Source organism: Anolis sagrei, chromosome 3 (genome assembly GCF_037176765.1).
Source record: "Anolis sagrei isolate rAnoSag1 chromosome 3, rAnoSag1.mat, whole genome shotgun sequence".
Taxonomy (NCBI): domain Eukaryota; kingdom Metazoa; phylum Chordata; class Lepidosauria; order Squamata; family Dactyloidae; genus Anolis; species Anolis sagrei.
In genome coordinates, this window is record NC_090023.1 from 19792322 (window position 1) to 19806136 (window position 13815).

Consider the following 13815-nt stretch of genomic DNA (forward strand, 5'->3'; position numbering starts at 1 on the left):
GCTGTTCTCTCTTTTGTAATCTCATTTTCTTAAACATTTATGGTAAGAATGGAAGCTTTCATTATCCATGAATGACACAATTTTCGGGTTGTTGTGAGTTTTCCAGACTGTATGGACATGTTCCAGCAAAGCCTAGAGAAGACAATTATGCTGGGGAAATTGGAAGGTAAAAGGAAGAGGGGACGACCAAGGGCAAGATGGATGGATGGCATCCTTGAAGTGACTGGACTGACCTTGAAGGAGCTGGGGGTGGTGACGGCCGACAGGGAGCTCTGGCGTGGGCTGGTCCATGAGGTCACGAAGAGTCGGAGACGACTGAACGAATGAACAACAACAACATGGACATGTTCCAGAAGCATTCTCTCCTGATGTTTTGCCCACATCAATTACAGTAGTGAGGTCTATTGCCATCCATCCATCTTGCCCTTGGTCGGCCCCTCTTCCTTTTACCTTCCACTTTCCCCAGCATGATTGTCTTCTCTAGGCTTTGCTGGCTCCTCATGATGTGGCCAAAGGACTTCAACTTTGTCTCTAGTATCCTTCCCTCCAGTGAGCAGCCAGGCTTTATTTCCTGAAGGATGGACTGGTTGGATCTTCTCACAGTCCAAGGCACTCTCAGAACTTTCCTCCAACACTACAGTTCAAAAGCATCTATCTTCCTTCGCTCAGCCTTCCCTAAGGTCCAGCTCTCACATCCGTAGGTTACTACAGGGAATACCATGGCTTTGACTAGGCGGATCTTTGTTGCTCAACCTTTACTGTATCTATATTGGCTCACCAAAATGCATAATGTAAGCTTTTGGAGCTCCGCTATCTTCTTCACTGAGCATAAGATGTTTAAAAAATCATGCAAAAGAAAATAAAATGCAATTTCCTGGCTTTTGTGAAGCCATAGGACAGAAACATCCTGGATCTCAAGAGGAATTGCTTTTTATTCAACTAGCTGTTTCATTTGCATTTACAGATTGATTTAAGCACAAATTAATTTTGTGAGATTGCCCTTAATTCATGTCTGATGATGCGCAAATTTCACTTCTGAGTTACCCTGATGAACTTAGGTGAATCATATGTGCCAGAAACTGAAATGATATTGCCTGTAAAAGGAAAAGCAAAACAACAGCAAGGGAAGATACTTTGTGTGGACATGTCTGCACTTGTAGGTTTCATCATCTCCCCACAGATTTTACAGAGTACATACATTGGGTGTGGAAAGACGTAAGTCAGAGAAATGCCACATCACCTCTATAAGATGACAAGATAATCCTATCTCTAGTGGCTTTCCTGCAGAGAGCGCCAGACAAAGGGAAAACCATTGAGAAGGTTTCAATTAATGTTTGGGGTGCTGAAGAATACTTCTCTGCCTTTGACAACACTAATTGTCCCTATTTTGCTTTATGGCAAGGAATAGCTTTGACTCTTGAAATATTTGGGGGCTGCTGTGAAATCATCATATCAACAACAGAGCAAACAAATGTTAAAAGCTGGAGTATTTGTGTAGAGTTTGGTTCAGATTCATCATTGTTTGAGTGCACAGTGATCTCTGGATGTAGGTGAACTACAACTCCCAAACTAAAGGTCAATGCCCACCAAACCCTTCTAGTGTTTTCTGTTGGTCATGGGAGAACTGTGTGCCAAGTTTGGTTTGCCTGATATCATTGGGAAGTGAGTTCCAGAGTCGGGGGGCCACCACCAAGAAGGCCTTCTCCTTTGTCCCCACCAATTGCGCCTGCGAAGGGGGCAGGAGCGAGAGCAGGGCCTTGAAGAGATCGTGTGGGTTTGTACACAGAAATGTGGTCACGCAAGTAGGCGGGTCCCAAACTGTTCAGGGCTTTGTAGGTAAGAACCTGCACCTTGAATTGGGACCGGAAAATGAATGGCAACTAATGGAGCTCCTTAAACAGGGGCGTTGACCGCTCCCTGTAAGTCGCTCCAGTTAGTAACCCGGCTGCCGCCCGTTGTACCAATTGAAAATTCCAAGCCGTCTTCAAGGGCAGCCCCACGTAGAGTGCATTACAGTAATCCAATCTGGAGATGACTAAGGCATGGACCACCCCGGCCACAACCTCTGAGGATGCCTGCCATAGATGTGGGCGAAACGTCAAGAGAGAGTGCTTCTGGAACATGGCCATACAGCCTGGAAAATTCACAGCCACCCAGTCATTCCGGCCAGGAAAGCCTTTGACAACACAAATTTAAACTGCAAAGCAAATACCTCCTTGACTCCAAAACCTGAAATATTTGAAAATCCAAAATAAAATGGCTGAGATAGTGACACCTGTCACTCCAATGCTTCAACTCGGCTTAAAATCATTGAAACACATTGGGTATTTTCATAGAATCCTAGAGCTGGATTCTATGATGGGCCATCCAGTGTAACCCCCTGCCAAGAAGCAGGAATATTGCATTCAAAGCACCCCTGGCAGATGGCCATCCAGCCTCTGCTTAAAAGCCTCCAAAGAAGGAACCCCCACCACATGCTGAGGCAGAGAGTTCCACTGCTGAACGGCTCTCACAGTGAGGAAGTTCTTCCTCATGTTCAGATGGAATCTCCTTTCTTGTAGTTTGAAGCCATTGTTCCACCCCCTAATGTCCCAGGAATATTGAATTCAAAGCACCCCTGGCAGATGGCCATCCAGCCCCTGTTTAAAAGCCTCCAAAGAAGGAACCTCCACCACATGCTGAGGCAGAGAGTTCCACTGCTGAACGGCTCTCACAGTCAGGAAGTTCTTCCTCATGTTCAGATGGAATCTCCTCTCTTGTAGTTTGAAGCCATTGTTTTGCGTCCTAGTCTCCAGGGAAGCAGAGAACAAGCTTGCTCCCTCCTCCCTGTGGCTTCCTCTCACATATTTATACATGGCTATCATATCCCCTCTCAGCCTTCTCTTCTACAGGCTCAACATGCCCAGCTCTTTAAGCCGCTCCTCATAGGGCTTGTCCTCCAGACCCTTGATCATTTTAGTCGCCTTCCTCTGGACACATTCCAGCTTGTCAATCTCTCTCTTGAATTGTGGCGCCCAGAATTGGACACAATATTCCAGGTGTGGTCTAACCAAAGCGGAATAGAGGGGTAGCATTACTTCCCTAGATCTAGACACTATGCTCCTATTGATGCAGGCCAAAATCCCATTGGCTTTTTTTTTTTTTGCTGCCACATCACATTCTACAGGCTAAACATGCCCAGGTCTTTAAGCCTCTCCTCATAGTGCTTGTTCTCCAGACCCTTGATCATTTTAGTCGCCCTCCTCCTTTAAAAAAAGGCTTCCTTCAGGTTATTTATATGTATGTGTATATGAAACATTATCTATCTATCTATCTGCATAAATTTGGAATTAAGATGGACAGGAATTCTAAGAAGAAGCCTCAGATGGACACATTATTGAGGCCTTTGTTTTGATCTTTGGGCATGTGATTCCCCTCAGAATCACCACAGCAAGGGGAGCTGTGAAGGACGGAGCAGGAGACCAATGGTAGGGCGCAGTTTTTAAAAAAGTGGCCCGGGGCGTCCAATCACCTTGCGAGGAGGTGGAAAAGGGGCGGGCGCAGCTGAGGGGAGAGGCACGCTGTGAGAGAAAGGACGCCATTGTGTGGAGAGCGAGGCTTTGGTGAGGGTGGTTCTTTTTCGCGCGCTCTCCTCCTGCAAAACCGAGGGTAGGGGCTCATCAGAATGGGAATCACAATTTCTCCCTTTTCCACCATGCTGAATTGTCATAGCATAAGCCTCCCAAACTGAGAAGACTATAATAAGAATAATACTAAGATAATAATAATAATAAGGTCATAGTTTATTTATTTATTATATATATTTATTATATATATTTCATAACTATTGTTATAGTTATTTATATTATTATATTATATATATAAATATATATAACTCATTTATGTGTCCAGAGGAGGGCGACTAAAATGATCAAGGGTCTGGAGAACAAGCCCTATGAGGAGCGGCTTAAGGAGCTGGGCATGTTTAGCCTGAAGAAGAGAAGGCTGAGAGGAGATATGATAGGTAAAGGTAAAGGTAGTCCCCTGACATTAAGTCCAGTCATGTCTGACTCTGGGGTGTGGTGCTCATCTCCATTTCTAAGGCGAAGAGCCAGCGTTGTCCGTAGACACCTCCAAGGTCATGTGGCCGGCATGACTGCATGGAGCGCCGTTACCTTCCCGCCGGAGCGGTACCTATTGATCTACTCACATTTGCATGTTTTCGAACTGCTAGGTTGGCAGAATGATATGAGATATGATAGCCATGTATAAATATGTGAGAGGAAGCCACAGGGAGGAGGGAGCAAGCTTGTTTTCTGCTTCCCTGGAGACTAGGACGCGGAACAATGGCTTCAAACTACAAGAGAGGAGATTCCATCTGAACATGAGGAAGAACTTCCTGACTGTGAGAGCCGTTCAGCAGTGGAACTCTCTGCCCCGGAGTGTGGTGGAGGCTCCTTCTTTGGAAGCTTTTAAACAGAGGCTGGATGGCCATCTGTCAGGGGTGCTTTGAATGCAATATTCCTGGGAGACTAGGGCGCGGAACAATGGCTTCAAACTACAAGAGAGGAGATTCCACCTGAACGTGAGGAAGAACTTCCTGACTGTGAGAGCCGTTCAGCAGTGGAACTCTCTGCCCTGGGGTGTGGTGGAGGCTCCTTTGGAAGCTTTTAAACAGGAGCTGGATGGCCATCTGTCAGGAGTGATTTGAATGCAATATTCCTGCTTCTTGGCAGGGGGTTGGACTGGATGGCCCATGGGGTCTCTTCCAACTCTAGGATTCTATGATTCTTTGTTATTTTATATTATTATTTATTTTTATATTATTATTTTTCCCTTTCCACTATTTCAAATTACTGTAGTATAAGCCTGCAAAAGTAACGGTCATAGTTTATTTATTTATTTTATTTTTCTTATTTATTATATATATTTAATAACTATTGTTATAGGTATTTATCTTATTATATTATATAACTATATATAACTTATAGTTATTTATGTTATTTTATATTATTTATTTTTATATTATTATTTTTTCCCATCCACCATGTCGAATTGCTATAGTATAAGCCTGCAAAAGTAAAGGTCATAGTTTATTTATTATAGATATTATTTATTATATATATTTAATAACTATTTATATAGTGATTTATATTATATTATATAAATATATATAGCTCATAATTATTTATTTTATTATTTTATATTATTTATTTTTATATTATTATTTTTTCCCATCCATCATGTCAAATTGCTATAGTATAAGCCTGCAAAAGTAAAGGTCATAGTTTATTTATTATATATATTTAATAACTATTGTTATAGTTATTTATATTATATAAATATATATAACTCATGTTATTTTATTTTATTATTTATTTATATATTATTATTTTTCCCTTTCCACCATGTCAAATTACTATAGCATAAGCCTGTAAAAGTAAAGATAATCGTTTATTTATTAATGAGACAGCAAAGCCTAGAGAAGACAATTATGCTGGGGAAAGTGGAAGGTAAAAGGAACAGGGGCCGACCAAGGGCAAGATGGATGGATGGCATCCTTGAAGTGACTGGACTGACCTTGAAAGAGCTGGGGGTGGTGACGGCCGACAGGGAGCTCTGGCGTGGGCTGGTCCATGAGGTCAACTAAGAGTCGGAGACGACTGAACGAATGAACAACATATATTATTTATTATATATTTAATAATAACTATTGTTATAGTTATTTAATTATATTATATAAATATATATAACCCATAGTTATTTATGTTATATTATTTATTTTTATATTATTATTTTTCCCCTTCCACCATGTCAAATCACTATAGTATAAACCTGCAAAAGTAACGGTCATAGTTTATTTATTTATTATATATATATTATTTATTATATATATTTAATAACTATTGTTATTGTTATTTATCTTATTATATTATATAACTACATATAACTCATAGTTATTTATGTTATTATTTTATATTATTACTTATTTTTATATTATTTCCCCCTTCCACCATTTCAAATTACTATAGTATACTAGACTTCTTCCAGTCTTGCTGGAGGACCTAGAGCAGTGTTTCTCAACCTTCCTAATGCCGTGATCCCTTAATACAGTTCCTCATGTTGTTTTGGCCCCCAACCATAAAATTATTTTCATTGCTACTTCATAACTGTCAGTTTGCTCCTATTATTAATCATAATGTTATTATCTGATATGCAGGATATATTTGCATTCACTTAACAAAATTTGGCGCAAATACCTGATATACCCAAATTTGAATACTGGTGGGGTTTGGGGGGGACTGATTTTGTCATTTGGGAGTTGTAGTTGCTGGGATTTATAGTTCACCTACAATCAAAGAGTGTTCCAAAGTCCACCAATGATAGAATCGGGTTAAACTTGGTACATAGAACTCCTGTGATCAACAGAAAATACTGGAAGGTTTTGGTGGACACTGACCTTGATTTTTGGAGTTATAGTTTACCTACATCCAGAGAGCACTGTGGGTTCAAACAATGATGGATCTGGACCAAACTTGGCACAGATACTCAATATGCCCAAATGTGAACACTGGTGGAATTTGGGGAAAATAGACCTTGATATTTGGGAGTTGTAGTTCCTGGGATTTATAGTTAATAATAATAATAATAATAATAATAATAATAAAACTTTATACTCCGCTACCATTTCCCCAAGGGACTTGGTGCGGCTTACATGAGGCCAAGCCCACAGTACATCAATAAACAAAAGCAATAACAAAAAATCAATACAAAACAATATAAATCACATAAGCAAAAATAAACAATAACAGTAACACACAAGCATTTAAAAAACCTATGGCCGGGCCAAATGTAATAATTTAAATAATAATGTAATAAATGTAATAATTTAGTTCACCTTAGACTAGGTCACCATAAACTGGAAACAACTGGAAGACATACAAGAACAGGACAGTTACACAGCTCTTTAGAAAAATGAATTGCTGTGTTCTAGTATAGTACATTCTGCCACACTTTTTGGAATACTTTGTAGTGATTGATAATATTTTATTGATAGTTTATTTTAAAACAGAAACAAGAATTGCATTATTGAATAAAGACTGAATACTTGCAGAATAAGAGTTGAGTGAAGCAGGTTCTTTGGAAAAAAACTTGCAAGTTGTTGATAGCATTGTCAAAATGCCCTGTCTTATAAGCATTCGGTACTTGGGGGCGGGCACACAAAATAATGGGATTGCAACTCCATTATTATTCACAATCGTCTGTACTGCCAAGGGATGTTGGGAGCTGTAGTCCTCCAGATGCCCAACATTTGGAAGGCAACAGGAGATCACTCTTTAATTGATTTTATTTTAGTGAATTACACGTCAAGATGAACGGACGCGCCCGTGCGAAAGCCCGAGGAGTTTATAGAGGAGAAGGAGCATTTCAACAGCCTGGTTCCCCCAGAGCGGTATGTTTGTGAAGCTATCTTTTACAAAATTTTATCTATTTTTAGGTATGTTAGGGCTTGATTTACCCATTAGCAAAATGAGGCACATTATCACATACTGTACATTTTTGGGGACCATTAAACTCAAGCAAATCTTGGATAGTTTCTGCAAGTATTGAATTGGGCAATTCCTATCAAACATCAGATAGCATTACATATTTGCTATTGCTAAACAGAAATAAAAAGGAAAGAAATTTTAGGTTTGCACTAGAAATGAACAGTGCACATATTAAAATGTAAAATTGATTATAATGCTTACATTGCAAAGCAGACTAACAGTAAATAAATCACATGATTGGCTAGTACTATTAAGTACTCATAATATATTGCCACATTTTATACAGTAGGTTTATTTCCAATCAGTGTGCTAAAGATCCATTTCAGATTTCTAAGACTTGGCTGCTTGTGGTACAAAGAAAATGATAAACTATTCTGAGCTCTTGCTGCTTACAAGAAAATTGGATATTGCATGTGGAATTCTCTGCCCAATATGTATGATTTCCTGCTAGTCGTATCTCATTTGCATCTGCTTTAGAAAGACAGTCAAAACACAGGCAGCCCTATAATGATAATACTGGTTTCCCACCCTGATGCTTTGCAGGTGCCCTTTGCTTTCCAGTATTCTTGGAAAACATTGGAAAGCCTGGTACCTTTTCCTTTCCAATATTCTTCCCAGCCTGGTGCCCTTTTCTTTCCAGTATTCTTGGCCTTTTGTCCAATTAGTTGGGACTAATGGGAGCTGAACACATTTTGGGTGGGCACTGGATTATTGCTACTCTTCACTTGCTGGAGTATACTTAGAAATAAGGTAGAGCAGGCATCCTCAAATTCCACCCTCTCCCAGCTTTTTGGGCCTCCAATTCCCAGAAGCCCTAGCCTGCTTGTTCAGTGGTCAGGAATTCTGGGAGTTGGAGAGCCGGAGTTTGAGGATATCTGAGTTAGAGTCATTGGTTACCAAAGATGGCTTCATTACAAATGATCAAAAGTTATTCTATACATGATATTTCACTTGAAATATTTTGATTTCTGATGTTGATTGTTTAAAAACTGTAAAATGCACTGATATTAATCAAATTTCTTTTTAGATGTTTGTATATGCCTTCAAGTAATCAGTTGAATTTTGGCTCCATGAATTTCATAGAGTTTGAAAGCCGATACTCAAAGAAGATTTTGTCAGTTCCTTCCTCTGAAATATAGCATACTGTTCCGATTCGATTTTGTTCCTCTAGGGTATTAAGGCCTTTTGGGTAGAAATTGTATCTAAAACAGGATGTAAATTGCAATGAAAAAAATGTCTATTTTGAAAGACAACATATAAATAAACATGGATCATAGATATATGTTCCTGTCAGCAATACTACCGGATATTGTTGATACCTCTTTTTATGCAACTAGCTCACTAATCCTACATAGTCTTAAATGTTGTATTGTTTGATTCCAGCAGCAGACTAAGCTGTTTGGTTTACTCAGGAACTAAGCAAGAAGGAGACTTTTCAATGGCCTGCAGCCTACTTCCATGTGGGTCTAGACTGAATTTTTAATTCTATAAGCAATCAGTTCTATAAGCAATCAGTTCAGAACTTGGGCACAAGAAATCATTTCTTCCCTGAACAGCCTTCTAGCAGAGACAGGAAAGTTAGTGGGAAAGGATTGACATTTTAATTGCTAATTTGATCTTATAATCTATCTTCATTCTTTGTACAGTACTTTGAAATGGATACATTACTATTTTTAGAGAATACCTCAAACTTTTTATTTATTTTTTAAAAATAATTTTTATTGGTTTATGGAGCATACATAAAACAAAATCAACACCGGGGGGGGGGGAACAAACCCCCCCCCCAAAAAAAAACAGAAAAGAAGAAAAGAAGATATACAAAAGAGTATGCAAGTTTACAGAATGGTATACAGTCAGCGCTCGTTAAACATGAAAAATCAACTTTGACTGTACAGTTATTATACCTTAACGTTTATTGTCCCTCTAACCCCACACCCGTGAACCCAACCCCCATGACCTCCAACACCACTCCATATGGATCACATAACTAACCCGCAACTACCCACGTGTCTTCTTTCACTAAATCCTCTTTATGGCTATCTTCAAATCTACTTCTGTCTTCTTTTCGAGATATCCAATTGCCAACCTCATTTTTTAAACAAATTCTTCATTATTTCCTCCTCTGCTGCTATTTGTCAGTTTGGCCATTTGGATATAATCTACTAATTTATCTCTCCAATCCTTAATAGTTAACTCTTTTTCCCCTTCCATGTTTTAGCTATTGTTAGTCTCGCAGCGACAAAACAATACTGACAAATTTCTTCATCTCCTGCGCTAATACGCCTTCTAAATATTCCTAATAAGCACATTTCAGGGTTTTTCTTAATTTTTTTGCTAATTCTTTTGATGGTGAAACATAAATAAAACAACAGCTGTGGATCATCACTTTATTTTGACTATCTCTTTTCTCCAGATATATTTTGGCATAGAGAAATTATATTTTTTGTGGCAAAACCATACAATATCAAAACTAATCGTAACAACAAATAAAACAGAAGGTGACTGGATTCAGAATGATGTATACAAGTGTTTAACAGCCATAACATTTGGAAGGTTAACTGATGAAGTGAAAATTTTTGGATAAGGGCAAATTTTGTCTCTTCAAAGGGGGCAAAAAAGAGTTAAGGAACTACATAGAGTCAGCCTGACCTAAATACTAGGAAAAAAATTAGAATGGATTATTCAGCGGTCTGTTTGTAAACATCTTGATGATGATGTAGTGACCAGTAGAAGTCAAAAACAAATCATGCAAAACTAATCATAGCCTTTTTAGATTGTCCCTAGTTTAGTAGATGATGGGAGGCCATTTATTGGACCTTAGCAAAGCATTTCATAAAGTCTCCCATAATATTTTTATTGGCAAACTGATTAAATGTGGAAGAGATGGGAACACTTTCAGATATTCAAAAAGGTTGAAAGAGCTGGGCATATTCAGCTTGGTGAAGGGATGACATGATTGCATTCTTTAAATTCCTCATGGGCTGCCAAAAGAGAGTATGGGGCAGATTTGTTCTCTGCTGCTCCAGAAGTGAGAATGGTTTTAAGGTACAGGAGAGTATCTTTTGATTGAACGTTAGCGGAAACTTGACAATAAGAGCCATTCCACAATTGGAGCTATTTGACAGAAAGGTGGTGAGGTTTCCTTCTTTGGAGATGTTCAAAAAGAGGTTGGATATCCACCAGTGGCAGATGCTTTCATTGGGGTTTCTGCATTGATAAAGAAATTGAATTCAGTGACCCTTGAGAGCCCTTCCTACTCTATGAGGCTATGGCTCACTGCCATATATATACAGTAACTAGCTGTGCCCTGCCACGCATTGCTGTGGTCTATAGTAAGAATTTTCGAAGTAGAGGTAGATATCTGGACTATTATGAAAGAGAGGTACCTATTCCTTCCCCCTTTTTCTTCCCCTTCCCCTTTCTCTCCTTTCATTCCTTCTTTCGCTCTTTGGTTTCATCCTTCCTTCTCTCTTTCCTTCCTTCCCTCCCCCTTTCTCTGCTTCTTCCTTTGTCTCCTTTCTTCCCTCCCTGTTTCCCTCCTTCTTTCACTGTTTTATTTCCTTTTCTCCTTCCTTCTTTCTTTCCTTCTTTCCTGCATTTCCCTCCATTTTTCTTTCCTTTCTACTTTCTCTTCCTTCCTTCGGTACCTCTTGCTTTCCTTCCTTCTCTCCTTTCCTCCCTCTTTCCTTCCTCCCTTCCTTCTTTCCCTCCCTCCTTCTCTCTTTCCTTCCTTCCCCCTTTCCCTCCTTCATTCCGTCCCTTTTTTCCCTCCCTCCTTTCTTCTCTCCTTCCTTCCTGTCTGTTCTCCCCCAATACCATGGTAGAGTCCCTTCTAACTCTTATTCTATGAGTCTATTTAATATAGTAATATATAATAGTAACATTATATTATATAGTAGTATATATAACAATAATATATATATTGTATTATAATATAATGTATATGTATTATATAGCAATTTATATAGTAATATATAAAGTATTGTAATTATATACACACACACACACCAACCAGTGATCCAACATCCATCCGTGTGTGTGCGCGTGCGTGTAAGAGTGTGCATTTGTCTACACTGCCATATAATCCAGTCCTAAGTAGATAATCTGGACTTTACATGGCAGTGTGGAAGGGTTGACTTTGGGTGCATCTACACTGTAGATTTAATAAAGGAGGATGAAACTGGTGAGGGGAGGAGAAAAAGGAAGGAAAGAAAGGAAGGGAAGTAGAGGGAGGGAAGGAGGGTAGGAGGGGGTTGGACCGGATGGCCTCTAGGGCTCCCTTTCAACTGGTTGGCCATCCGTTATGAGAGCTTTGATGGTGTCTTCCTTTACTGCCAAATGAGGTTGGGCTGGATGGTCTTTGGGGCTCCTTTCCAAGCAATGTTAGTTTCGTGTGTCCCTATTACCCCCATCATGGCACTTTCCTCCTTCCCTTGTGCTGTGGGAGTGTGTGTGTGTGGGAGACAGAGTCAGAGTGTGGCCCGCCTCCCTCTTTTTTCCTTCCCCCCTCTCTCTCCTCCCCCTCCTCCTTCTCCTCGGTCTCTGCCCTTAGATCCCTTGCCTTAGTGTTTGTTAGGGGCCACAGGTTCTTCGGAACTTTCATTCTGTGTCCTCAGCGTGAGGGGGAGGGGGGTAGGAGAGGTGTGTTGTTATCTTCCTTTTTTTTTAATTTAAAGGTGTTTTTGTGGGGGGGGGGCGGTTTCAGTGATGGTCCCTCCTTGGATTGTGAGGAATTTTATTGCCAAATTTGGGGTCATTTGGCCGCGTAGTTTTTTTGTTTTTAAGCCACTCATTATGCACAGAGCATTTTTATATATATAGATGAGTGCAGAAAACGTATCAGTGGAGAAAGAAGTCGTTCTATGATGTCATCCCACAGGGTTATTCAGGGAGCAGTGATCTCTTAGCTTTGGAGAGTGGGAGAGAAGGTGGCAATGGCCGCACAAGAGATGGAAATAGTCCTCCAAAATGTAAGTTTATTTATTCATTTATTTATTGCATTTATATCCTTCGTCTTTTTCCCCCACATTGGATTTCAAGATAGATTGCAGCAAGATTAAAAGAAGATACAATTAAAATGTGATGATAGAAAATTTAAATATTAAAAATTATTTCTAAAATAAAGTCACTTATAGTCATGAAAGAGAATATACATCATTCTCAGCTGTCTTGCTTATATTGTGAACTACTTGAACAAAATTTCAGTAATTCAGTAATCTTTTACTTGCTCAATATGCAAATGAAAGTGTCAAATCAGCCATGAAGTAATACAAATTAATAGCAAATTAAATGACAGATTGCCTTATACACCATTAGGTACATATCATAATATGGCTATGTTTTATGTACTAATATTCCTACTATTTTCATATATCTTTTTTATCTTTATGATACTTTTATCCCATTCTTCTTGAGACCACCAATATTTTATCTCTTTCTTTTTTGCTCTTCAAGTCGGCTTTTCTGCTGGAAGTTCTGGCTATAAAGTGATGGAGAGAGGGGGAAAGATCCGTTGTAACTTTGCAGACATGGGAGTAAATACCAGGGAGAAAATGGAACATGTCAAAGATTCTAAAACAGGTGTAGTAATGAGTTGATTTCATTGAGAATCGAATAATTTTGGGTTGATTTTTTAAACTAAAATATCGAGAAAACGAGAAAATGTTCAGTTAGAAATATATATTTTATTTTCGCACTAAGGTCAGAAAGGATTTGTGAAGAGAGCTCCCTAGCTGGAAATGGGAAAGGGCATAACAAATAAAAATAAACAGTATTACATTTGTGTACCCACACTGCACACTTACAGCAGTTTGATTTCCTTGTAACTTCCATGTCTCCACCCTGTGAAATCTTTCTATTTGTAGTTTTGCTAATAAACATTACTTGAGGAGCATAATGTGGGGGCATGAAACACCAGGTGACACCATCTGAAGGGGTGACACCAAAATTACTGTCTCTAAATACATGTTTAAAGTGAAGGTTGCACTTGCTCCCCACATCCCAAATAAGCACTGATCTTGAACACACAAGCCATACTCTGCACCTACTTGTTTTCAGGAGGACCAACTCTTGTAAGGAGTACCTCTCTTCATCTATGATAGGCCAGGCCCCGATTCCAGGACCAGCAACACTCAGAACCTGTTATATATTGAGATGCTAAACACAAGATAGTGCAGAGGCAGACACCTGTAAAAATCCTTTGTCATAGGAGGGCAATGTACACGTCAGGTGTTTATCTGGGTAAATTTCCAGTCATTTGACAAGTAATGCACTGAAAAGTTAGAAA

At 39.2% G+C, this 13815-nt stretch overlaps 1 protein-coding gene across 1 annotated transcript in view; it reads left to right on the forward strand.

Moving 5' to 3' along the window:
- The first annotated feature begins 7339 nt into the window (after positions 1-7339).
- Positions 7340-13815, forward strand: part of PIWIL4 (piwi like RNA-mediated gene silencing 4) — a 42913-nt gene continuing 36437 nt past the window's right edge. Inside the window, exons 1-3 of the mRNA XM_060771096.2 lie at positions 7340-7432; positions 12409-12499; positions 12984-13109. Coding sequence (XP_060627079.2) covers positions 7352-7432; positions 12409-12499; positions 12984-13109 — 298 coding nt within the window. The 5' untranslated portion in view covers positions 7340-7351. The remainder of the gene's footprint in view (positions 7433-12408; positions 12500-12983; positions 13110-13815) is intronic.